We start from the raw sequence: 26,317 nt of genomic DNA on the forward strand, positions 1-26,317 counted from the left end.
TAGACCTTTACACGCACTGACGAGGCCGTGCCAGGGGCGCTCACCTTGAGCATGCAGGCGGCGCCGGGCGCGGGCACGGCGGTGCGGTGGATGACCATGTCCTGCCCGCCGCTGTGCACGTCGCTGAGCTGCTCCAGCACGGCGATGCTGCGGGCCGTGCTCACCGACACCCGGTGGTCTTCGGACCACGCCAGCGGCTCCAGCCCGCTGGCGCCGTGCTGCAGCCGCACCGCCGGCTCTCGCCGCACCGCCGTGAGGCGGAACCCGGCGCTCGCCGCCGCCGCCGCCGCCGCCTCCTCCGCGACCGCCTCGAGCCCCAGCGGCGGCTCCTCCCGCCCCGCCGCCGCCATGTTACCGCCGCCTCACGGGCCGCGCGCACGCGCCGCCGCCGAAGCCCCCGGCGGGCCCGGCCGGGGCTGCCCCGCCGCCGCCTGCGCGCCCCGCGGGCCCGGGAGCGCGGGTTGCGGGACGGGGAGAGCCCTCACGGAGCCCCCGCAGCGCCGCGGGGCGGGCGGGGAGCCGGGCGGGCTCCGCTCTCGCGGGGAGGCTCCGCACTCGGCGCCGCGCCGCTCTCACGGGCCGGGCCGGGCGGGAGGCGGCCCCGGGGCCCTGCGGAGGAGCGGGCGGGACATGGCGGCGGGCGTGGGGATGCGCGGCCTCGGCAGGGTACGAGCGGAGGGGAAGGGAGGGGAGGGGAGGAGTGTGGGGTGTGCGGGACACGGGACCCTGCGGGACAGGGGACACGGGATAAGGAACACGGGATACGGAGCACGGGACCCTGCGGGACAAGGGGACACGGGATACGGAGCACGGGACCCTGCGGGACACGAGACGTGGGACCGTGACCCGGCGGGGAGGCAGCGTCCGCCAAGTTGTTAAATGGAGATTTTGGCTTTTCCCCCGCCCGAGCCGGGGCTGATCCTGCCCCGGGGCTCGCAGGTGGCTCCCCGGGCGGCGGTGGGGCCGATCCGGCTCCTCCGAGCCCCCGCAGCTGCCCTGACTCACCGCGGTCCTTTGACGGGCTGTGGGCGATGCTCTCCCAGCCCTCTGCCTCGTCTGCAGAGGCTTTAAAATGCTCTTGAGGGAGATTTTTAAAGCGTGTTCTGTCCAGTCACTGGAGAAGTTGAATGAAATGCTCTAGGGATGAGCAGTAGATGTGGCTTCAGATTGCTCTTGGCATTTCTGCAGTGTCGGAAGTCTCAGGCGCGGTGGTGGATCTGTTGGAGTAGCTGCAGAAACCGACTTTGATTTCTTTAGTTATGGAGTGGGGAATTGCAAAAATAAGGCTCTGCTGTGGGCTGATGTTTGTGTGTTAACTCCCAGTCACTGCTGACCGGTTTGTTTCACTTTAAAGCAATCTGGTGCTCAGAAAAGGAAGCTCCAGTCACCACATGGAAACCCACCCGTGAAACGCAAACGAAAATTATCCATAAACACCTTCAGGAAAGGTGCCATTGCCACGGAGGCTGACAGGAGGGTGGAGGGAAGCTCATCACAAAAAACTGTTCCTAAGAAGCAGTTGACTGACAAACAGAATGAAAGCCAGAAGACCAAACCTTTCATCAAGACGTCCAGCCTGTTTAAAAACAACCCAGACATCCCAGAAATTCACAGGTATTTTAGATAAATGGGAGGGAAGAAAACCCTTGGAATTGCTTGAAATTCAGTGTCTTGAATTCTTGCCCTTGCTTGGCAGAACAGTTGCTTGGTAGATGAAGCTTTGTTGCTGATTATGTACAATGCTGTTGTATCATTTTTAACCCTACTATGTGGTTTGTTTTTGTTTCCCCTAACTCAGAAAAGAAGTGCAGCAATTGCAAGAAAATGTTTTCACTACAGATTCCTTCAGCCAGCTGGACCTCCACCCCCATCTGGTGAGTGGCAGGAGGGCTGCACACCTCAGAAACATGGGGTTTTGGGTGGGGGGCAGGTCAGAGAGCCTTTATTCCTGGTGACATGGGTACTTCACCTGATTTTGTCACTCAGGGTGCTGGTCCATGTCCTGGCCGGTCCCCAGACACAGTCCCAGCCCTCTTCACTCTTTGCAGCTGTAGTACCAAAAAACCACAGAGAACCAGCAATGGTGTAATTCTGATTAACTAAGGAGTATTTTGAGGACATAGGAGCTTTATGGACCAGTTATGCAGAGAATAAATGTCAGTCTTCTGGGTTTTGTTCTGTCTTTGCAGTAGAAGAAGTAACAAAAGGAACAATTTGACAATAAAACCTTTATTTCTCTTTATTATCTTTCTAGATCTCCACAATAAACACTGTCCTAAACATATGTAGCATGACCAGGTAAGCAAATCAATATCAAAACTTTGCAGTTTGCCTCTAAAAGCCAATCACCTGTGATTATTTCATTATATTTAAAGGGTTTGTGAAGACCACAGTATCACTGTCCTATTTGCTATTGGGTTTGTAGGGAGTCCTGCCTTCTAGTTTGGTACTTGAATTATAAACATATCTGGTTTGAATTTATCACATCTGATGCCTATGCAGTGGCTTTGCTTAGAAATCACCTCAGCTGATGTAGCTACACAGCAGAGATGAGTGTGGGGAATTTGGGGTGAAGAATTTTGAGACAGTCACTGTGTGTTAAAATCTTGGAATTCCATCCTGTGTTACATCTGCATTTCCTGCCCTGCTTTGTTTGTCACCAGTGTTCAGAAGCAAACGATTCCTGTGCTCCTGCAAGGCAGAGATGCCCTGGTGAGATCTCAGACTGGTTCAGGTCAGTGTCAAACTGTCTCTGTCCTTCCTTAGGGTGTGTTAACTGCATTTATTTAGGTACAGCTTTGTGGGATACCACCACCTCTCTTTTCTAATTGACCCTTTATTGACTTGCCAGTTAATATTCTATTCTGGAAACTTCCTACTGAATAGAAACTTTTCCAGACTCTGACTGCAGTTTAGGAATGGTGGGACAAATGGTGCTTTGGTTTGATGGAGTGTTGTGATTGCCACATATATTTTTTTAATGGAAAGTTTTCTTATTTTCTCCCTTTCAAAAAGGTAAAACTCTTGCCTATGGAATTCCACTTGTGCAGTCTTTGCAAGGAATGGAATCCAAAATACAGGTAGGTCCAACAGCACTAAAAAAAATTGCTTCTGGTACTAAGATTAATAAAAATAAATTCCAGCTCCTGTAGTCCTTACTGTCTCTTTTTCATACAAGCAATCCACGTTCCCCTTTATTTGTACATGTGACAGATGGGATTTTCCAGTTCTGTTGAGGTGTGGATGGTACAAGGTCAATGTTAGCCATTCCCCATTGCTCCATGCTGCAGGATAAATTGGAAATGGGCTAAATCATCAGGTGTGGAGAAGGTAGAGAGCAGAAGAAACGGTCTGGAAGCTGGGAGAACTGAAAACAAAGGTTGCTGCCATGTCTTTAGGTAACCTTTGGCATGGAGTGGGATTGGGTAATGCTGCCAGTTTGGATCATACACCAGAAAATGCTGCTGCAGATCTTGTGCACTTTATGGAAAGAGATCATCCCGACTGAAGGGTTGAAGCATTTCCAGCCCATCCTGGATTGTCACTCCTACCTGCAGATTGCTGCTGTGCATCAAGCAGGAGAGCATCCCTGCAGCTCAGGAACACAGCAGTGAAACAACACGTGTGTGCAATAAAACATTGGCTTTGACTGTGAGCAGTTTTCCCAGCAGGGAGAACAAAGCAGTGTAAGATTTACACGTGAAAACTTGATTTTTTAAAAGCTGTGGGGCAGAAATACCCTAAAATGTCGTGTACAAACTTGCACTGAAGCCCTTCAGAGCCCTCTGTGCTGGCTGAGAGCAGGGAGGTGTGGAAGGGCTCTGCTCAGTGCTGCCTTCTCTCAGAGCCCTGCTCTTGTGTGTTTGCAGCGCAGTGATGGCCCCTACGCGCTCGTGCTCGTCCCAACCAGGGAGGTAGGTGGCTTTTCCTTTCTCAGTCTCTCTGAACACTGATTTTTGGGAGGTTCCCCACATCAGGAAACCCTGTCAGTCCTTTTGCTCAGATCTTGCCCTCGCAAAAAGTGTTGTTATTTTTGTTCAGTGCCAACCAGAGTAAGAAAGGAGTTTCTCTTTTCTCCTGCAGTTGGAAATCTTTGTGGAGGCTGCAGAACTTCTCTGGCTCAGTGCAGGCCTCCTGCCTCGCTCCTACAGGGGGAATGAGTAAAACCAATTAATTCAGCTTTGCAAATGTGTAGCTTTATACAAGTGTTTCATTTTTAAAGCTATTTATTCAAATCCATAAGTGAATGCTGAAGCTGAGGCCCCGAGAGTTGGTTTCTCCGCTGAACTCTTCTATTTAATTTATATTATTTGCAACTGCAAAGGCAGTGTCAGAAAAGGTTATCAACCTTTTTTATTTTTGTTTGGTATGTCAAGTGATAATAACTTCCATGTGGAGAATTGATTGCAGGTATCTAATTTAGGGTCCAATATTTTATGCAGTCTGCAGTGCAGTGTATTTGCTCTGTTACCTGAAAGGAGAAGGCTCTGAAGTGATTTAAATTTTTACAGCAACAACTTACTGCCTCTTTAGGATGCCATGTGAATACTAAGCATGGAGGAAACTGTGTGTAAGCTCATTTAAAGGGCTGCCATTGAGAGTACTTAGGAAGATAATTTGTGGTTACAATTGGTATTACTTTGTCATGGAAGCAATAACTTTCCTTGAGGAAAGAAATGCAGAAAGATCCTGTGGCACAATCACTCCATGGGTCAGGTGAGGAACAGTGAGGGCTGCCAGAAGAGAATTGACCCATGTGTTTCCTTTTCATGGTGGTTTTTTCCCAGAATTTCTGTAATTTTCCCTTTTATTCTTGCTCTGGAGCAAAATCTTCTGTTGCTTGTAGCTTGTTTTCTCCCCAGGGCGTTCACGGAAGCCAGCAGAAGTCTCCCTTGTCCTGAGAGCTGGCTCGTGGAGCTGAGCCAGTAGAGAGGTTTTTGAACAGGGCAAAATACAAGAAAAGAGAGATTGTTCAAGAGAAAAAATTAATAAGCAGCTTCTAAAAGAAAAACTAATGATGCATTTAGAATTCTGGTATACATAACTAGATTAATTTACAGATTTTTGAGCCGTAGGGATTTGTAATCCATCTTTTTAGTCCAGAGAGACTTTGTCAGAGTTCATTTTCTTTTGTTGATTTCCATAGCTTGCACTCCAAAGTTTTGATACAATCCAGAAACTACTTAAGGTAAGAATTCAATGCTCTGTATTCTTATTCCTGTAAGGAGCTAAACAACTGCAGTTCCTATGAATTCAGCTGGAAGTTTAAGGAAATCCAGCACCTGGCAAGATGTATGGTCCTTAAAGATAAATGTGTTTAAGTGAGTGATTTCCCTCTGGCATGTTTTAAATTATTACATGAGCAATTAAGTGATTAATTATGGCACCCTAGTTGCACATGTGCTGATAAACAAGCACAGTTGATTTTCACAGCCATTTGTTTGTAGAAATACCTTTCATTGTCTCAGGCTGAGTTATGAATGGAAACTCTCGTGGTGACAAGGACCGTTTTACTGAAACTAATACTGGACAGATGGGTTTCAGATGGGGAGCAGGACTTGGGGAACTGCTTTGCCAGCTGAATGACTGGAGAAATGAGAAGGCTTTTAAAATCATTAAATGATAGTGCTTTCCTTGTAATTGAGGCAGAGTATCTTACCATTGGACTAGAAGGTGTTTAAATCATTTATTTATCTGATCCATATTTCCACCCCCTCTTCATTTTTCTTTGGAATAATAGGGTACTTCCTCATTATTTATAAGTCTTATAAATTTATAAGTCTTAAAAAGAGACTTACAAGTCTTTTTTTTAGTTCTGTAGCTGTGATCACATCACATGAATGCTGCTGTCAGCCCCATCCTCTCTCATTTTGCCAAGAAACATCATTTTTTGATTAGGCTTTGTCTTATTATTAAGAAGAATCATTGCTGGTCTTGGTTTTCTTTTCTGTAGCCATTTACCTGGATTGTGCCTGGAGTGCTAATGGGGGGAGAAAAGAGAAAATCAGAAAAAGCCAGGTAGGAAACCAACTTCTTAAATTGTATTTTGGGTCCTTCTGCTCTACAGACTCTTTATCTGCTACTCTTCTTCAGAGTGTTTTTCTTACTGGGAGGGAGGATGGTGAGCTTGGATCAAGCTGTGATCCCCTGGATCTTACACAGGCACAGTGGCTCGGTCAGCAGGAAACATTCACTTCCCCCAGCTGAATCTATTTCTAAAATGTTGATGAGCCTTCTGAGAAGATGAGCTCTTGTGTCAGTATTTTTTTTTCCTGCTCCTGATAAACACCTATATTTGCTTACTATCAACTGTATTTGTTATGGGGGAAATTGCTTTCTGGAGAAGAGATTTCCTGGTGTTAAAAATTTCTTCCTTTCTCCTTTTCAAGAATTGAATTGTAAGCTGGTAATCCAAAATGGAATTTTCATTTCTCTCTATATAAGCATACACAAAAAGAAATTTACTCTTGACAGTAAAACAAGTACTCAATTAGAAAAGAAAACCTAGCTGGGGTGTGTTAGATTTTTTTTTAATATTATTATTATTTCTTTCCACCCTGTCCTTAGCACTGAGTGTGCTTCTGAGTATCAGAGCATCAGTGATGATCAAGGATAAATTTTAGCTGGGCAAAACAAATCAGTTTTTATCAGTGAGAAGGTGCTGTCCTTGATTTTACTGTGGTACTTTTTCCCTCTGTAGGTTCCAGTTCCTCACTCTGGGTCCTATTCCATGCTAACCTGCATGGGGTTGTTTTTCCTTCCTTCTTTTCCTTCCTTCCCTTCTCTTACCGGGTTTTATTTTTTGTTTTTAAATCTGCACAGATTACGGAAAGGGATAAATATCCTCATCTCCACTCCTGGCCGCCTGGTTGATCACATCAGGTCCACGGAATGTATTCATTTCCGTCGCACTCAGTGGCTGATCATTGACGAAGCAGACAGGTAAACTTCCAAGTGTTCAGATATGGAAAATTAATACAATACCCTCTGCATCATAATTCACTAATTTTTTTTTTTTTTAAGTATGAGAGGGTGTGATTTTAATCCATTCATGCTCAGTGGCCTCAGCCAAGCACCAGATGTCTGGGATTAGGACGAAATACCCACTTTTGGCCAGATTGTTGGACAATTGTTCATTGCAAAGATGTCATTCATTATTAAGACTTTCTCCTTCCTACAGCACCTTTAACCATCTCTGCTGTTTCTGTAGGATCCTGGACCTGGGCTTTGAGAAGGATGTGGCTGTGATACTCAATGCTTTAAATGCTGAGAGGGAGACACGTCAGAACGTGCTGCTCTCAGCCACCCTCACCGAAGGTGGGTTATGGACAGATGGGGGCTCTTGTAGCTGAATTATGCACAGGCAACTGCAGAATACTTAGTTGAGTCTGCCTCTATTACAGCCCAGTCTGAAGCCCTTTTGCAGTAGTGGAATTAATTTCCTGTTTATTTCTGTTAATTTCTCTGGTTTATGGCACTTCTTTCATTACTGGAATTTCTGTCAGTGTATGTACTTCCATGGTCTCCACATATGTCTCCCAGATTCCACAGCAAAGTCACCATGAACCTGAAAGTTCATCTGTTTGCTTTACAAATGCAGAATTAAGGCAAAAAGCTAATTGCAAGAGAGCTGTTGTATGCTTTGCTCTGTACCACACAAGCAGTCAGCTGCTGAGGCAGGAATTGAACCAGGCCTTCTGACTCCTGCATTCTTGACAGAGTGAAGATCTACTGGGATTTTTCCACACACATTTAAAAGTAGGCCTGCCAAGTGCTGTCTGTCCATAAAGACATTTATGTACTGTAAAATAGCACAGTCAGCTGAAGTAGTGTCTTGTCAAGGTTCTGGTGGAGTCCACAGCAGCTAAGCCTGGTAAGGCTGAGGTTTGTGAGGGAGTTCTGTCAGTGTCTGGGTGTGGCTCACTGGGTTCTTGTCCTCCACTCCTGTTCACTGGAATTGTGTTAGTTGGATTTTTCTGTGAGTGCATCATCCCAGGCCAGACCGGGCCTCACGTGTCTCTCATTCTGTGGTTTAGGAGTGACACGCCTGGCCGATATCAGCTTGAATGACCCCGTCAGCATTTCCATAGCAGATGAAATCCAGAAGGTGCCCGAACCAGCATCACAAACAGATAGGGAGGCCAGCAGTTCATCGAACTGCATGGAGCAGGAAAACTTTGCAGTTCCAGAGACACTCCAGCAGTATGTCATGATGGTCCCCAGCAAACTGAGGCTTGTCACGTTAGCAGCTTTTATCCTGCAGAAATGCAAGGTGAGACTCTGTTTGCATTTATATTACTAAGTAGCCCTTTGCCCTTTCCAACTCCTTTATCTGTTCCTCTGTCAAGGATAGCATGGATTAGATCCAGGGCTTTGAAGTGCATCTTGAACCACAAGAGAGCTGAGGTGCTGTTGTGTCTTTCGTGCTGGCAGAGAGATCCCTGTGCAGCATGTTCTCATTCTTCTGTTGTGGGCTCTCTGTTTGGTGTCAGACTCTGTAATCCTTTCCGAGATAATTATATCTCCAGAAGTGTAAACCACCTGGATCTTTTCATGATCCGGGAATTGGGAGAGGCCTTGGGAAGTGGTCACATGCAATTCTCTTGTTCTTGCAGTTTGAAAAGCGCCACAAGATGATCATCTTTTTCTCCAGCTGTGAACAAGTGGAATTCTACCATGAGCTCCTTGTAAAGGTCCTTTCAGGAGGGCCAGAGTCAGAACAGCCTGGACGTTCACCCCTCTCCTCTGTGAGCTTACATTTTCTACGTCTGCATGGCGACATGGAACAGGAAGTAAGCACTCTCAGAATGTCAGGATCTGCAGTTTTATTCCTTATTCCCTTTGATTTATTATGTGGCTATTTTGGGGAGGAGGGCAGAAGAGAGGACAGAGAGTCATTTCACCTCTAGGGGCCTCAGTCTTCCATCTGCTAATGAGAATTAGGATATTGTCCCATTTCTGGAAAGTACCTTGGTAGCTGTATCTGAAAAACACACCTGAAGAAGCAAATGTGTTATTTCAGCAAGCAGAGCAGCCATTCTCTATTCCCAGTGGGTGCACTAAACTGTTCATGTCTCTGCTTTTCTCTCATGCAGTCAAGACAGACTTTTAATGCCAAAGGAAAACCTTATCCAAGCCCCAAAACATTACTAGTGTTGTAATAATAAGTTGTCCCCATTAAATGAGGCTGGAGCAGTTTGGCTTTTGTTTTGAAGAGCAGTGTCTTGACAGGCTGCTGTTTTCCCTGGGATGGAATAATAGCATTGTAACAGTGATTACCCCAAAATAGGTTTAGGTTTTAGCCAGATAGGCCTGAGTAGAGAGTTTGGACCTTGCTACAGAGGGCTGAGAGGCCAGGAGGAGAGTGTCAGATGAACTGTCACTGCAGAGTTTCTTTCAATAGCTGAGAGACCTCCCTTGGAAGTTCAGGCCCAGACCCTGCCCTTGGTCTGTGATGGAGAGAGCTGCCGCTCTACTCTGAGCTGCACAGCAGAGATGGTAAATGAATAAAGCTCTTCTGATGAAGCAAGAGGTGAAGAGCCATTGTTTTTCTCACTCATTCCCATCCTGTGGAGACCAGAAACATGTGCTTTACTGTCCCTGCAGTCTGGCCTTTCTTCAACCTGCTTGCCTGAGCAAGTGAGCAGGCCTGGTCTGGCCCAACTCTACCCTGACCAGCTGTTAAGCCAACAGAACACCACTAAGTAGCTGGCACCAGGGGAAGGGTTTTGCCTTTTTAGTACCCAGTGTGTAATTAGTGCTTGATGTCTTCAAATTAAGAGCATTAATGGAGCTAAATTGTGGATCCCATATGGTACTGCTGAGCACGGCTGCTGTCATTGTCAACAAGATACAGCGTGCTCTCTTCTTTAATTTTTGTCAGCAGAGGGTTCAGTGTGTCAGGAAGGCCCAAGTTTCCCTTCTTTTCTAGAACAGCACCTCTAGCTGGGAGTCAAGTGTGTAAGGTTTCTTCTTTATCATCAACATAACACTTAGCTCCTTGCCAGAGCTCCAGGGAAAGGCTTGAAACATGGAAATAAGGGTATTTTGGAAGGCGAGCAGGAAAGGGAGTGTAGGTGCAGAGGTGGTATTGACAAGTGAAGACCAAGTTCTGCTGAGAACTTTGGTTATTGGTGCTCAGAGATAGCAAATACCCTTGTGATATAATGTGAGTTGTGGAGTCAGTTTTTGTGGCTTTCATCAAGAAAAAAAACACACCCCAAAGCTGTTAGTTAAAATAATTGGAATGTGCTTGGGAAGGTTTGGGGACTGACAAAGGAGGAGTTGAGGAGGCTGTACTGGGTTTCTGCAGTTCCCTTTAATGGCTCAGAGACTGTTGGGGGGGTAATTTGGGATCTGGGTGCTGTGGATGGCCCTGCTTGTGGGCCTGAGCTCATGTAAGGAGTGGGGGCTGCAGTTGTGATGGTGCAGAGCAGAGATGGGGGCAAGGCTGGGGAGCACCTGCCTCTGACCCTGGTGGAAGGAACAGCCTCAGTCCCAGTGTTACCAGCCCCACTGGGGGCCTTTGCAAGTACAAGGGAAAGCTTGGGAGGGTGCCTCCTTTCCCCTTGGGCAGGGATTTCTGGCCATCTCTCCTACCCTGTCACTTTGAAACCTTGTCCCACAGCAGTTCCCTGTGCACCTGAGCATCCCTGACACTCTGTAATTCCAGAGTCAGAGCAGTGGCAGTGTGCATGCCCCATTGGGCACATGATGAGGCTGATCTCTTGTGATGTGATTATATCACTGTGTCAACAAAATGGGCTTATCCTGCCCATTGTGTGACTGGACAGACAGCAGTGAACATGTCCAGCTTTGCTTGTTTCCACAAAAGCCTGTCTTGCCCATAAAGTGTGCCAGTGCTTCTGTTGGTGCTGCCTAATCCTTTGTGGCTCCCCTCTCCATGTAAAACAGTTCCTGTTTTCTGGCACACACAGGCTTTGCTTCTGTGCAAACCGTGGAGGTGTTGGCTGCTCTGATTTGCCCAAATGCATCCCGGCTTCCCCAGACACTGCCTTCCTACCTGAGACCACACCTGTGTGCCACAGATTTTTCCATTTGCAGGAAGAGTCTGACTGGCACTTGTGAGGCCAATTCCTTTGCTTTTGAATCTGTACATGACCTAGTGAGCAAGACACAGTTAAATTGTTACCTTTGCTAATTTGCTTTGTGTTCGATTGCAATGTGCATAAGCAGTCTTTTAATTCTTCCTTTTCAATCTTCTAGGAAAGGACAGAGGTCTTCCAGGAGTTCCTAAAATCCAAGACTGGCATCTTGCTTTGCACTGTGAGTAACTTGGAGTCCCTTTGCAGCTCCACACTAATGGGTCTGTCTGATACCTAAGGGTAACCAGAGGAATTGGCACTGAGCTCTAATTCCAGCTCACTGTCTGACCTTGAGGAAAGTCATCTCCTTTTTGTACATCTCACATGTTCAGTAAGGACTGGGGCCTTCTTTGCAAACTCTTAACATGATCTTCTGCTGAGTTACCAAATACAGGAAGAATGTATGTCTTATATTAGAGACCACCAAGTATTTTGTATGGTCTTATGTCTGGAAAAATCTGTTCCTTTGAAGCTGGAACCTTGTCCCCTACATGCAGCCAGTAGAATGCAATCCTGATTTGTAGTGTGCCCTGGAACTGCCAGGAAAATTGGATGGAATGTGGTGTTTCCCATCTTAATAACTACCCCAAGGTTAAAAACAACCACCTGCAGAGGTGGAAAGGGGAGCCCAACCAGAGAAGGAAAAGCACATGCTCTGCTGCTCTCCTTGCCTTGTGCCCTTCAAGCTCCTTCCAAGGGTGCTGAGGGCGAAATTCTTGTCCTCTACTGAAGTTTTCTGGCACCCTTGGGTTGTGGTGGCACCTTTGCCTCTTGCTCCTGACCTGCCAGGGCCACAGGCTGCTGCAGTGGTGCAGAAGGCTGCACGATTTGCTCTCTAATAGTGGCAGCTGTTGATCTGAAAACGTGTGAATCTTGGCGATTTCTACCCACTGCAAACCTGTAAATTACAGCGATCGGGAGTAATTAGAGCTGAGAAACCCTCTCCAGCTCTGAAATGACTCCTGTTCTTGCTGCATGTTATTCTTAAAGGAAACCAGTTGCAATTTTTTCAGAGTGTGGGGAGATGAATTTTCTCCTTTTTCTGCCCACAGTTCAAGCTAGGAGTGCCATGTATCTAGGAGTGTTTGATTAGGCATTGCCAAATTATATATTATGTCACCTGTAAAATTCTACTTGTTACCTTCTGGTCCTGCTTTGTGTGTACAACCTTTCAGTGATTTGATCAAGGTCAAAATGCATCTTTTCAGTGCATAAGTGGAACTATAACTTGGATTTCCTTCTATATAGAGGTAATTCTTGAGTGTCAGAACTAGGGAGGAGAGTAGAGGTTAAGTCATTCAGTGGTGTAGGTTGTTTTGAAGATAAAAAGTGTTTGGTAAATTCTGAAGAATAAATAGCTAAACTCTGTTATCCTTGATGAACATGCTGCCTAGAACTGAGAACTGTCATGTACGTATCTTGTTTTTGAAATTCCAATTTAATGGGTTTGGAAAGAAGGTAAATGCTCAATTTTAGACAAAGAGAAAGCAAAATCGTTGCAATCACTAGGCTAGCAATTCCTGGGTGAGAAAGTTTGAAGGGAAAATGCAGCCTGTGACAGGAAAATTCTGTCAGGAAGTGTGCAACTGTTGACAAGGTAGGAAGAAGAATTTGGATAAAGAAATCTCAGTGGATGGGATTCCCCTCTTGAGACACCAGAGATGTGGTTTGATTTCCTGCCATGCCACAGACTCTGTGCAGGTGGAATTGGGGTGACGAGGCAAGTAGCCACATGTCAGTTGAGCGGCAGTAGTTGTGGGTTTGCTCCTGACCTGTCACAAATGGGAAGTAATGGTCATAAATGGGAGATAATGTGGAGTAACCTGGATTGCCATGACGAGGGTGGTGTAAGGTAACACATTTATTGTAACCCTCCTCCTCTTCAATCTAAGCCACTTTGGATTTCCTGCAAGGCAGGGATGCAGCTCCTGCCGGTGACGGTGACTCTGGCTCAGCTGGCACATGGTCAGCACGTTAAGCACAGTGAGTTGCGTATCTTGAGTCCAAAATCTCCCTGTGCTTCAACTCCCCATCTGTAAAATGGGGAAAGTAGCACAGTTCTATCTTACAGAGATGTTGGGAGGACAAATGCATTGAAAGCAGGAGGTGGCCTGTTACCACAGTAATGGGGACCATATGGACACCTTAATATAGAGATACACTTTGCACCAGTCCCACATTACAGGTGCCTCCCCAACGCAGATGTCCAAAGGGCAGCCAGGCTCTGTGACCACCTCCTGCCTCTAAGGGCATTGCTTTTTCTGACACTTTTCTCCATATCAGCAAAAAAAAAAAATATTCTGCAGAAAGGTGGTTCTGTTCTTTGCACTCCGAAATCGTGTTTTGTGCCCACAAAATTTTGAAACCTGGCTCACAAAAGAGCAACACAAATAATGTTGCCGTCCTTCCCTTGTCCCTTATGCCATGTTCTCCACCCATCTTTCCGCTCTAGTAAGCAATGGGACCTGCTGTTCCTTTTATTAATTTGCTCTATGTCATATGTATATTAATATAGCCCATAAAATATTTTTGCCAGACAATATAAGCTGGCAGACAAGAAAATAAAGAAGGGCCATGTATCTCAGAGGGTCTCATCCAGATTTATTTCTCTCTCCTTCACTGAAAGTTCTTTGCGGCTTCCTTTGGGATGTGCCTTTTAAACAAGTTCATCTCTTCCAGGGAGGGAGGAAAGATCATTTGGAGATTGTTTGCTGTTTACTCAGTCACGCTAACTCATCTTGCCAGTTTTCTGGCGGCCCCAGCCAAGAGCTTTCGCCTCTGACAGCTTCTGTGCTCTCCCCTTCCTCCTCTGATTACGCAGCCCAATCTGTCACCCTGCCGACGGGGGTCTCTACCCTGCTGATGGCTTTCCACACTCGGCAGTAATGACTTTTGGCAGGCCGGGAAGGCGCGAGAGCTTCTTCCCCAGCTTGGAGAGCCGTTAGGCCCTCTCTGCCTGTTAGCTAAAGCACTTTGTGAGGTTCTTTGGTAAATAAATGAGTCATTTTAATCCAACTGACAGCCTGGCACCTGAGCAAGCTGCCTTCCATCTGTACTTCTAGGCCTCATGTAGGCAGCCAATTGTCAAGCTCAGGGCCTTCAAGACCTCACCATTGAGTGTCTTTCAAAAGCAACTTTAGCAATTTCCTTTGCCCTAATTAGATTGTGTGAGAGGGACTGAGCGAACCAAGGCCATTGCAAAACTTCTGTGGCCCTGTTGGTTCTGATCTTCTGCAGTGAAAGGACTCGCTTTTGGTGTGGCCTTTTTGCCCTCCGCTCCCTGGCAACCCACCCCCTGTACCCCCTTCTCTGTACCCCATTCTCTTGGACCCACCCCTGTACCCCCCGACCACAAGCACAGGCTGGCAAGATGAATTGTTCAAAGCAGAAATTTCAGCCTTTCTAGCATCCCTCAGGTGGATTGTTCCTTGATCCTGTGCCCTTGTGTGCTTTGCATTTGGGATTAGGGCAGGAATGTGGTTAAGGCTTCAGGTTATCATGTAAAATGGCACTGGTGTAGGTTTTTTTTTGCTTTTCTGCTCCCATGAGATGGTCACTGAAGAACTGGCCCTTCCATTGCTTATGGAAAGGAGGCAGCAGCGACCTGCCGAGGTGTCACATCCTTGATTTCCCTGTAATTAAGGAATGGTGGTGTGAGGTCACACATGGAAGGGGCAGTGCTGTCTGAGGCGGTGGAAAAGAGGGGAGAGTGGTACTTTGGAAATCTCTTGGGCTTCTTGAAAGAGTACTGGCAGCAGGTTAGTGCTTCTGTGTGTAGAATAAATGTAAAACTGGATTGTAGTTGTTTGAGCTGTGTTCTCTCTCCTGGAAAGGTGACCCACAAATATTTTTCTAAAATTCTGAGAAGTTGAAACTCATGGGCTCTGCCAGCAGAGGAAAGCAAATCAACTCAAACTTTTTACCCTAGTCCTACCTTGCTGCTCTCTGCCAGGGTCTTTGAGGAAAAGGAGCTTGAGGAGACACAGGTGGACTGATACTGAGGAATCTTTGAGAGTTTGCAAAACACTCCAATTACCAGTAAATCCCAAGAGACTTGTGAAAGAGAGCCAAGGGAAACCCCAGGAGAGTAGCTGCTGCTGTGTGTCAGTAACAACTGAGTGGAGCTGGTGGCACTGTGAAAGCGATCGTGAATGCAAGGCTGGTGATGGGAGAAAGCCTTCTCCTAAAATGTTCTCCCTGGCTGATTATGAGGCTTTTAGTGAACCTTGTCAGCTTGGGCAAATGCACATGAAAATGCTGACTGTGGCAGTGATTTTCCAAGCTGAGATGTTGAGAAAATTATCTTGGAAGAGTAGGGAAAGAATCTGGGTGGATGAGAGGGATGACTCCTGCCCGTGCTGTCCACTCCTTCTCACGTTAGAGGTGCTCCAGAGCACAGGGGTGTCTTGGTTGTTGGTTTATTTTGGGGAAACTGCCCTGTCCCAAGGTCAGAGCCCTCTCCTCAGACAGCCTTTCCTCAGCTCCTGGGTGTGAGGAAGAGCACAGTAAGGGAAAAGACCAAAGCCTTGTCAGCATGGAAGAACAGAGCCAGCCAGCTCGGAATCAGCCGTCAGCGCTCCTGTCTGATCGTGCTGTAGAGTTTATAGTCTTGTTATCCTGGTAACTGCTGTACACGCTTCCCGACTTCCCTTGATTTATTTTCTCCAACCTCCTTTAAATGGCTTTTTGTACATCTGTTCATTCTGACTCTGGGAACAAGTCACTCCTTAATGAGCGTGTTGGAGCGCGAGTGTGCATTATTTCGGAGTGGGCGCTGTGGAAAGTGTCTCCTCTTTTACTGCAGTTGGAGCCACAAAACAGCCTGGTTAGTGCTTATGGGAAGGCCTTTGCTGCCAAAACATCAGCTTCCCATTCTTTTAACGTGTGTGGGAGTTGCATGAAAACACTTCAGTGGGTGGCTGACACATTTTTAGTACATTAAGCTCCTGCTTACGTCCTTAATATATTCTATTTTGCAACTAGCTAAAAGATACATGTGTTGCAAAACATTTCCTAACAGAGTTAAATCTGCACACCTGCTCTGCTATTGCGCCTGGTGAATGTAAAATCCAAGGAGTATGTGAGGACATTACTAATGATCAGAAAATCAAGAAGGGAGATTGAAATGTGTTTGCACTCTCTGTTTTGGATAGCATTTAAACTCTCTTTTCTCTCAGAAGGGGTATGTTTTTGGAGATATCTGGCTGTGGATAACTAAAGGGTCTCATTCAAGTCCTTCTCCAAGTTGATGGGTTTTTCTCACCAGCTGGCACATCAGATAACACCTTGACAGCAGCTTCAGACTCTTTTCTTCATAGCTGCATTTTGTTTCTCCAAATCAAAGCCAGACCGTTGCAAATCTAAGGTATAGCTAAAGTCCTCGAGCTGTGCTCCAGCTTCCTGCAGATTCTGCTAAATTGTTTATTTGCCTTTTATTTTAGGGCCAGATGACCTGCAAGTCATCTGCTCCTCAACTTCAGACCATCACCTAGGAAACAACTAATTATTTCTAGGTAGAGATCAGTGTATCTTTGGGTATTCCACCCAAGGCCAGGGATTCTTGACTATTGATCTTTATTTTTTTTTACCTTTTCATGATAAGCAGCCTGATTTTAGTACTTATATTTGCTGTGGATAAAGGTGTGCTCAGAACTAGTGCTGCCTTTCAGAGATTTAATTCTACCTCTGTGTTTGGGTAGTAGGTGCTCATGAGCAGATCTCTTTTCATCAGTGAAACAAACTGAAGAACCAAAGGTATCACTACCATTTATACAGTGAATTCTCTCAGATATAATGCAAAGGGGCTGTGGCAAAGTGCTGTAATTCAACACCAGCATCCTGAAATAGGTGTTTGTGTCCTCCAGGCTTTGGGCCATAATAATGGATCATTTTTGATTGCATTAGTCTGCCAACAATCCTTACATTTTAAACCCTCAATGTTATTTCCAACCTTCAGTCCAGCTCTCCCCAGATCAGACACATAAAATTCCTTCTGACATAGCCAGTTGCTTTCAGACATAGTTGCCATCCCAGAAGACTCTTCACTCTGCTGATACCTCCAAAGGATTTTTACTAAAGTGATTTCCTTGTTCATTTTAAAGGATGTAGCAGCACGGGGGCTGGACCTGCCTCAGGTGACCTGGATCGTACAGGTGGGTTTGCTCTGTGTGTCCGTGTGTGTTCAGTGCAGCCTTGCTCAGATGAAATCCCTTCCCAGTCCAGAACCTTCCTGCAGTTTGCTGGTCTTGGTGCTGATGCCTGCAGATGTGGGAGACCTACAAGTTCCTGCCTGCACGACTGGGACTCTGGGTTTTGCCAGGATAAAGCACGTTGCAAAGCCTTGGTCTGTTTTTCTCTTTAATAACTCTGGTGTTACCAGAGTTTCTCCTAGCTGGAGATGGAGCACCCTCCATTTCCCCACCCAGGAAGCCAAGTTTTGGGAAATCCTGGCCATCTCTTGCAGTTCTGTTCCTGTTTTCCTGAGCTTGCTGGGGAGGCAGTTCCATGAGGAGTTTAAGTTCATTCCTAATGTTAAACATTGAGTAGCCCAGTAGTGTCAGTGCAGTGACCTGAGTGTTTTGAGTGAGGCTTGGCTGGGTTGGGGCTGAGTAGCTGCAGGCATCCAGCTTCCAGTAGAACTGCATGGTTCAGATTTTCCCTGAAGAAAACAAGCCCAACAAAACCCCACACTGCTGCATTGCTGTTGACAGAAATACAGTCCTAGGGAAAAAAAATAGAAACAAAGGAAGATGGATTGAACCTTAAAAATAGCAGCCTGTCGTTTCAAAGAGGAGGCTGAGAGCATGAGACAGATTTCATTTCAATAAAAGATTTATAATTAAAAAAAGGTTAGTTGAATAGAGGAAAAACTGATCCAGAGATTCACATGTATCAAGCGACACCTGGGTAAAAGGAACAGGGCACAGAGCCTCAACAAAGCTTTTTAATTTCTACCTCATCCCTTCAGGTAACAAATTTGATTTGATTTTTGTGTTTTTTAAAAAAAGAATAATATTGTAGCAGCCAGCTTGTCGATGAAGGCTGTGGAAGTGAAGTCTTTAATTCCCAGATCTGTATATTAATATAATTTAACCAAAGATATAGTTGCCAGTGTTAGAACGCAGTGCAAATTACCTAAAGCCCTGGGAGACTTCTGTGTGTCCAGAAGGCGAAATCTCAGCTGTCCTGAGAGCTGTGTCCAAGAGCAAGGACCTGCAGGGAGCAATTAGATTGCTCACAGCATCTTACTCACACCTCTAGCCAGTAGAAACTTTGCCAGAGGGCACAGGTATAAACACTAGAGTGGGCTTTGGTTGTTGGGTTTTTTCCAGTTAAACTGCTGAGGGCTCATTTCTGAGCAGTATCTCTGTGCTTGTTCATTTTTTCCAGGAAAGAGAGGAAGCGCGGGGGGGGGATAGAATAGGGGGAGGTTAAAGGGAGGGAAATGTGTCACCCTTTATCAGATCTTGCAAATGGCTGGGCAGTTTTGATTCCCAGTGAGGTAAATGAGAGGCAGTGCTAAATTTGGGGGTCTTTAAGGAACATTTTCATGGTGCCTGGTAGACAGTTGCTACCTGTGTCATAGACTGCTGAAAGCACTTCCTCCTCTCTCTTAGATTTATTCTACCCTGTAACCAGCTATGATTTGCTTTAATCCAAACAAAGCAATTTAGCCCGACTCCAAATTGGCATCAGTTTTTTTATTTCGTGGTTTTTTCTCCCAAATGCAGAGCAGGCAGCTCCCTGCTCCTTGTGGGCAGTCCTGGGCGCTCTTTGGTGTGAGATTTGATTAGATCGGATTTTTTTTTTTTAGGGGAAGCGAACAGATTTCTGTATAGAAATAAAATGTAAAAGGCAGAGAGAGAGACACTGAGATGGGGAAAACTGTCCTATTATCTGAAAGTTGGCCAACATGTCACATCCACATGTCAAAAAACCACCGCAGCAGAGGAGCTGAGTGATGGTTCCGGGGATGAGGCGTGTTACAAACAGCCCAAAACCAGCCCAATTCCTGGGGCGGTGCAGCGTGTGGGGTGTGCCTTTTGTTCCAGGTGAGCGGGCTGGGTGTGTGGTTTATAATTAACATCGTGTTAATTGCTCTTTTCCCCTTCCTGAAGTACAACGCTCCGGCTTCACCTGCGGAATACATCCACCGGATCGGGAGGACAGCGCGCATCGGCTGCCGCGGGAGCAGCCTGCTCGTGCTGGCGCCTTCGGAGGCAGAATATGTCAGCTTGCTGGCTTCTCACAAGATTAAGTGAGTCAGAAACGCCAACAAAAGTTTCAGCTCATCCTTGCTAATTAACCTTCCGTGGCACTTTCAGCGGGACTGTGTCTCGTGCAGGTTTTAATAAGAATTTATTAATTCTCGTGATCCAGGCCTGGCCCCAGACTAGCAAAAGGAGAAGAGGGAAGTGTGTGAGAATCATCAGCCTGACAGGTTGTGCATGAGTGAGTGTGTGTGGTGAGGGGCAGGGATAGTCGGAGATCCTTTGCACTCCATTGTTTTGTCTCTGGCCCTGGGTTCAAATCGTGACTATGTGGAGATCACAAGTCAAACGAGCCTCTCAGGTGGTCCCTGGCCCTCTGCCTGCATGGCACCATATTGTCAGAGACTCTGCTGGCCCTTTGGGAGAGCTCTGGGGGAGAAATTGCTGGGGAGCTGTGGGTCATACCTGCAGTTAGTTGACCAAGATGTGTTGTTTAAGTGGCTTGTGACAGGAACAGGAGAGGCTTTGGCAAGTGGTGAGAGCCCAGTGTGGTCCTGGAAGGCAGAAAGGGAGGGTGGACTCTGCAGACCCAAAGTGGGGTGTGCTTCCAAGCCTACCTGGCTCTGGCTTGGATTTGGGAGTAGCAGCAAGGGAGAGCAAGCCAGGCTCAGGAAGAGCCAGCCCAGTGTGCAGTCAGGTACCTGATGGCTGACACATGATGAGATTTTAGTCCAGCTCTGCTTGCACAATGGTCTTTTTGTAGAGAAAACCCACAACTGGCTGCTCAGCATCACTAGGCGGGCTCTCCAGCCTCCTCAGCAGCCAGCTGGGTGTTTGTGCCTCCCCTTGCTCCCTGTTTCGCTGTCTCTCAGCGTTTGAGAACATCAGCAGAGTCCCTTCAGTGTTGTAGCAGTGTTGATGGAGCCCTGTAAACTCATGCACAAATTAGTTCCCTTTTATTTCTTGTGTTTCTGTCGGGTGGAGCTGCTTGGAATCGAATTTGGTTTTGCATCCTTGAAACAAACAAATGTTGGCAGTAAATACAGGCTTATTCTAGGCTGTGAGCCATTTAGTGGTCTAACAAAGAGCCATCCATCATCCCAGGTAACTATCTATTAAGCAGACACCAGCAAGACATGGAAGGCTAAGCTGACAGGGTTTTTTTTCATGTAACAAACAGCACTGACATTTAAAGGTGAAATCCCACATAATTGTGAATTTTTAACTCCAAGTAGAAAGTTCTGTTTTTTCTATTTTATAATATTTTGGTAGTGTTAGAGGAAGGAGAGGGAAATTTCCTTCCTTTTTATTTTAAATGTTAATGATTTTATCCAATGTTGTTGTTTTTTAACAAGTTTAGGGAAGTGTCACTCAGGCTGGTAATTACATCTGCTAAGGAGACCTGTTGTTGAGCTGGCCGTGGTCTTCAGGAATCTTGAAGACACTGAATAAGCAGGGGAAGGTTTATGTGAATTTTATTTTTCCTTCGCTTTTCAGAGCCAGACAATTCTGGGGATTGCTTTTTCTTGCTTTGGTTGTCTGTTTTATGTTCTGCAGATGAAGGACTTGCCAGAAAGGAGTGTAATTTGCCTTCTTGACCCCCATCCTCAGAGGGAAGGCAGCGAGTACCTGACGGGAACGGGGCGATCCGGCCTCTCTGCTCTTCCCACAAGGATGAGGAGAAGGGGCGCTGGGGTAGAGCAGGGAGCTGATGAATTACTGAGAAGATGCAGGAAGGCAGCTTGAAGCTCAAGGCAGCAAGTGCCATCAGCACAAATTGCCATTACCCTTCATAAACAGAGCATTATGGTGATAATCCTGACAATTTAATTCAGTGTGAGGGCGAAAGACAGCGTGTGTTGGACTGTCACCGAGCCTCTTAAGCACTGCTCATTTCTGTTCCTTTACCCTAAGTCTTTGTAGCTTTTGACTTGGTCTGCACAAGTTACTGGAGTTTGCTTTTTTTTTTCCCCATTCTTAGCTTAATTTTTAAATCTCTCAGGTTTTTGTCGAGGATGAGTGTATGTTGTGAATCTTTTTTTTTTTTTTTTTAATTTGTTGGGTTTTTTTTTTTCCTTTTTTAAATGAAGTTCCCGCTGGGTTTATTGAAATGTAAATACTTCATAAAATATGTATTTTGAAGAAGACAAAGCATGAGATGTGTCCCTGCAGCCTTCAGCTGGTGTAAATGAGCAGTGCTCTGCTGGTTTACTGGGGATGAGGATCTGACCCAGAGTTTTTTCCTAAACCCCTCCACCCACCCCAGCATGCATGGGAGTAAGTCCAGGAATGTTGAGAGTCGGAAGTAATGAGAGCAGACGTGGCTTTGTTCCTGGATGAAAATCCACTTCGGAATTAGAGATGACTGCCTTTGAAATTGGAAATCGCTTGCAATTAATTTTCACCGGTACCTGAAGCCTCTCCTTGGCTTCCAGTGTGGAAAAGCAGCGTTAGCCTTTGCCAAAACGATCTCACTTTGGCTCTGCTGAGATCAGTAATTCCTGTTGGGGCTCAGCAAAGCTGCCTCCTCTCTCTGCAACTTTCAGTTTGGGTTTTTTGTGGCTGGAAGTTGTGGCTGCTCTGCCCAGCTGTAAATGTGGATGTGCAGGCACGTGCACACTCATGTTTTCTCTCCATTCCCTCTTTCCTTTTTTTTTTTTTTTTTTTAAAGGATAGATTCCAAAATGTTCTATCTCAGCTCCAAACAAAACTAACAGTTTTCCCTTCAAAGGGAGGAGGCAACAAGCAGAAGAAATGCGAGGTTTTTGTTTGTTTTTTTTTTTCCTTTATGTCTCTTCCAGCCCCTTCAGCTGCAATCTCGCAGCGCCTGCCTCGACAGCTATCAGATAATTTCTTTATCTGCTAACGGCGGCCTGACTAATTTATAAAGGAGGAGGCATCACCGTGAAGGCACGAGTCATTTCCCTGCCTGCTCCAGTCGTTCCCCTGCCTGCTCCAGTCGTTCCCCTGCCTGCTCCGGGGCTGTGCTGTTCCCCCTCCCAGCTCCCTCCCCTGCTCCCCGCTGTGAACCCGGTTCAGGGATCTGTTGCTGGCGACACGCCAGGCGAGGGGAGGACCCGAGAGGGGGTGACAACTCCGACAAATCAATGTCAAAGGTTTGACATTTTCATTCATAGCCGTGTCAAAGCAACCTTTGCAGGCGGAAGGGGGAGGTCTGCTTTCCTCTTGCTTAAGTGGTTACCATTTATGTTTTAATTTGCTGTTATACTTTTCAAAACCAGACAGAGAAACCCTCGGTTGTCATTTTATGCTCCATTTCCCTTTCTCCCCCATCGCTGCCCTGCCTGTCTCTGCATCCTCTGTGAAGGAATCTGTGCACCCCAGCTGCACATGGGGGGCTGCTCTCCCTTGTAGGGTGTCCTGTGGCCACTCTGGCCCATCCCTTCCAGGCCGTTTGGCTGTTCCTCTGAACCTTCTCCTTTCCCTATGCTGTGATGCTGAGTTGGCTGAGGTTGAAAAGGCAGGTTGCAAAAGTAAAGTTGTTTGTTGCTTTAGCTGGGAAGGATGGGGAGCAGGTGAGGATCACAATATCCTCTCAAACACTGGGGCAGAAATTCATCCATTCCTGCTAGCCAGATGGTAGAGAGCTTGAAGTGAAAAGAAGATATCCTTGTTATAATTTCTTTTTGTACTTTACAAATTGAAGAATAGCAGCAATGCTTCCTTTCAGAAACTACAGGCACCTTTCTGACCATCTGAGATTCAGGAATCTGAGAACTGTTGGACCCCAAAGATTTCTCTCTTCCTTAGATTGGTTTAATCCCAGGTGAACTCCTTGGCTTCTTTTCTAGACATGACCTTTGCCCATTACTGAGAATTTGGGCCCACAGACATCAGCTTTTATGATTTGAGTAATTCCCTTGGAAATGGGACCCAGTTTGGATGTAGCTGTAATATTAATGGCCTGAAGCTGCACAGCTGTTCCTGTGCTGTCACCTGGGGTGTGTGTGCCCCTTAAGACAGTGTTAAAGAGGACAAAGAATTTCTAGTGTCCTGTAAATGCACCTTTAAGCAGGACTGCTCACTTGGAAATGAAGCAGGTTTCTGAGCATTTCCATATCTGGGCCATAGCAGGACCCAGCAGTGTCTTGCAAGCAGGGCTGGAGAATAAATCATCTGGTTGAGCCTACAGGAGGAATGTGAGTCGACAGAATGAAAATAAATGCCCAGTGTGAAGCCTGGCTAGGACAGCTGACTGAGTCTCCTGTATTTGAAAAAAAAAATATGCTGTGGAGTCCCTAATGGGCTGGGCTTTGGCTTTGCACTTCAGATGAGAGGGGAGGTGAGTTCTCAGAGCAGGAAAGGAAATCAGACTGTGTGTCTGGTGTCAGAGGTGGCTTTTGAGGCTATAAATGAATTGGAGAGTGAGTTTGTCCATTGGGAAGTGCCTCTGAGCTTTCACCTGAGCGAGGTAGCAAGAAGCTGGAATCACACAGGATCTTGTGGGAAAGAAATGTGACCAGAGGGAAGGAAGCTGCAGGGGAAAAGCTGATGGGAAAAGTTCCTCGGGGTTTTGTTGTTACCCTCTGAGCTTGAGTCACTGAGAGGAAGGAGCTGTGTCTTTGCACACCTTTAGTTTCAGCCCTTTGGTTTTGTGAGCGTGGTCATTAACACGGGTGGGAACAAATGTGTGTAAACATGAAAGTATCATCCTTTGAGTGAGGATTGAGCACTGTGTCTCATTCCAGAGACTCTGGGAGCTAAACTGGAGGAGACAAGATGTGGCAGGAGTAGCAAACAAAGTGGAGCAGGTGTTTCCAGCCTGTGGGTGCCTCAGTCAGTCTCTTTTCTCACAGTTACACAACCAACCTTCTGCTCCTGCCCATGGCCTTGAGTGAAAAAAGAAATGTTGGACAACCCCTAGGTTCAAGGTGGAGGTTGCAGATCTTAATTCTTTATAGTTACAAAACAAATTTACAAGAAGCATTAATGTTATGAGCTGCTTCAGTTCTGTCTTGAGCTTCTTTTGGTGAAAAGAATAACCAGGTGCTTCCCAATTGTCCTGATGCTTCTCAGTGCAAGGAAAGAAAAATTATGAAAATAATAGAAGTATAATGCAATTTATTTCTTTAATCAGTTCCTCTTGGTTGAGAGCCAGGGAGACTTCAAGTGAATGGAAAATCCACCCTCAGTTATTTTGATGCTCTGCTAGAATTGGAGTGTGTATGTTGTTGACTTAAAACAGTGACAAAATTGTGGGTGAAACTGTGTCTCTGTGCCACTGAAAGCAGGGGTTTGGATTTTACAGTATTTCCAATTCCAGGGGTGATGAGGGAGTGTCTGGGCTAAGACCTTGTGTATTTCAGGAATATATTCTCAAGTTGAACTGTGAATCTCAATTGTTTTACTCTCCATTACCAGTCTGTGGCTCATTCCACGCTGTGTTTCAAAGCAGGAGAAACAGTAATTTTTTGTCTTTGTTGCTTCAGTGTTTCAGAGCTGAAGATGGAGAAGGTGTTAGCCAGCCTGATGAAGGATGATCGCTTCAAGTTGCACAGACCAGGAAGGAAGGTGAGTTACTCTGCTGCTTTGGAATTGCTCCAGTTTTCACTTGCCAGTTCAACATCACCAGTGCTCCTGCCTCAGTGTCTGTCTTTACATCCATGATGTCAGACAGTGTAAATAATTATAGAACTACCTTATATCACAATTTTTCAGTCTTTTGTTGTTCCCAGAAAGCAGTTGCTTGCTAACTCTTCCACAAATATCTTTGTAACAGGCAGGGAAAGTTTCTGGATGCAAAAGCTCTGTGTTTCTTCCCTCACAATGTTCCTGTTTTCCTGTGTTTCTGCACTGAGATACTGTTGGACATGGCAAATGGCTCTAAACTGCTCTGAAGAAATGAAGAAAATGCATTTGGTGATGTGTTACATCAGGGTTTTTATAATCTATATTTACTTGGAGCCTAAAACAAAGCTCCCTGGGTTGTCAGGCACATTTTATTGACTTGGGCAAGCTTTGGGTCTGCCTTCAAGTTGCTAATTCACAGAATTCACTCATTTGTAATTGATGTCCCGGGCATTGCTGCGCTCTGGCAAATTAAATCCTGCAAGAACCTGCATTTTGAATGGAAGTCAAGAATGTGTCAAGCATGATGCAGCACACACTCTTTTTTCCCTCGTGTTGCTGTTTTGCCTGCCCATGCTTTTGTTACCCGGTGTCTGAGGCGCCTCGCTCCCGGCGCTGGCTGGTGGGAGCCGTGGTGTTCCTGGTAAACACGGCCTGTGAAAGATGTTCAGTGTTCCTGCACCTCACACACAGCCAGAGCTGAGCTCAGCTGAGATGCAGCTCTGTTTAAAGCTCTCTCCCACCACTGTTTTTGGCTGAAATCAGCCTGTAATGCCTGTGTTTTAAATGGCTGGATCATGCCTAGGATATTGCCTCGTAACAAAGTTCAGCTGTGCTTTGTTAGTGCAGAAATTATTTTAAATAGTTCCATGTAGAAGTACTTTCCTTTTGTCCCAAATGTGCTTATAGGAAGAGTGACTTCAGATTGCCTTTGAAGACTTTTTCAACAATTCCATTTATGCAGAAATTGTACTTTAAATTTGTTACTGACAGGGGACAGAATATTTGCTGTTCCAGATGTGGGAGCAAATGTTATTTCATGGGAAGTGGGCAAAAAAGAGAACATGTTTTGTTCAAGGAAATTTCAATTTTAAGTTTTGAAAAGCAGCAGGAGAAAATCCCTTTTTAGCAACAAAAACCTAACCAAGCTTATTTGGTATTTCTACCATGCTTCCAAATTGTCAAATGCTCTGCACATTTAAGCACAGAATTTTTTAAAGACACTTCTTTTGGCTTTCTTCCTTCCCTTCCAAAAAGCTCTAAACCCAGCCCCTCTTTGAAAGGAGCAGTTGCTGGCTTGGGCAGTGCTGCTGGGCAGGCCCTGCTGTGCAGGTGCTGCACGTAGGAACTTGCACAGAAGGACTTGGTTCCTTTTGCTTTCGAAGGTGGGATTAAATTCCTCTTTTCCCTGTG

The 26,317-nt window shown here is 46.0% G+C and overlaps 1 protein-coding gene across 1 annotated transcript in view; it reads left to right on the forward strand.

Moving 5' to 3' along the window:
* Positions 1-48: 48 nt before the first annotated feature.
* Positions 49-26,317, forward strand: part of DDX31 (DEAD-box helicase 31) — a 44,180-nt gene continuing 17,911 nt past the window's right edge. The window contains exons 1-17 of the mRNA XM_053996205.1: positions 49-666; positions 1,355-1,614; positions 1,799-1,874; positions 2,255-2,298; positions 2,664-2,734; positions 3,016-3,080; positions 3,870-3,914; positions 5,147-5,188; positions 5,954-6,018; positions 6,823-6,942; positions 7,211-7,317; positions 8,037-8,272; positions 8,616-8,792; positions 11,227-11,286; positions 17,207-17,257; positions 19,223-19,362; positions 24,766-24,847. Coding sequence (XP_053852180.1) covers positions 52-666; positions 1,355-1,614; positions 1,799-1,874; positions 2,255-2,298; positions 2,664-2,734; positions 3,016-3,080; positions 3,870-3,914; positions 5,147-5,188; positions 5,954-6,018; positions 6,823-6,942; positions 7,211-7,317; positions 8,037-8,272; positions 8,616-8,792; positions 11,227-11,286; positions 17,207-17,257; positions 19,223-19,362; positions 24,766-24,847 — 2,256 coding nt within the window. The 5' untranslated portion in view covers positions 49-51. The remainder of the gene's footprint in view (positions 667-1,354; positions 1,615-1,798; positions 1,875-2,254; positions 2,299-2,663; positions 2,735-3,015; positions 3,081-3,869; positions 3,915-5,146; positions 5,189-5,953; positions 6,019-6,822; positions 6,943-7,210; positions 7,318-8,036; positions 8,273-8,615; positions 8,793-11,226; positions 11,287-17,206; positions 17,258-19,222; positions 19,363-24,765; positions 24,848-26,317) is intronic.

Source organism: Vidua macroura, chromosome 21 (genome assembly GCF_024509145.1).
Source record: "Vidua macroura isolate BioBank_ID:100142 chromosome 21, ASM2450914v1, whole genome shotgun sequence".
NCBI lineage: Eukaryota > Metazoa > Chordata > Aves > Passeriformes > Viduidae > Vidua > Vidua macroura.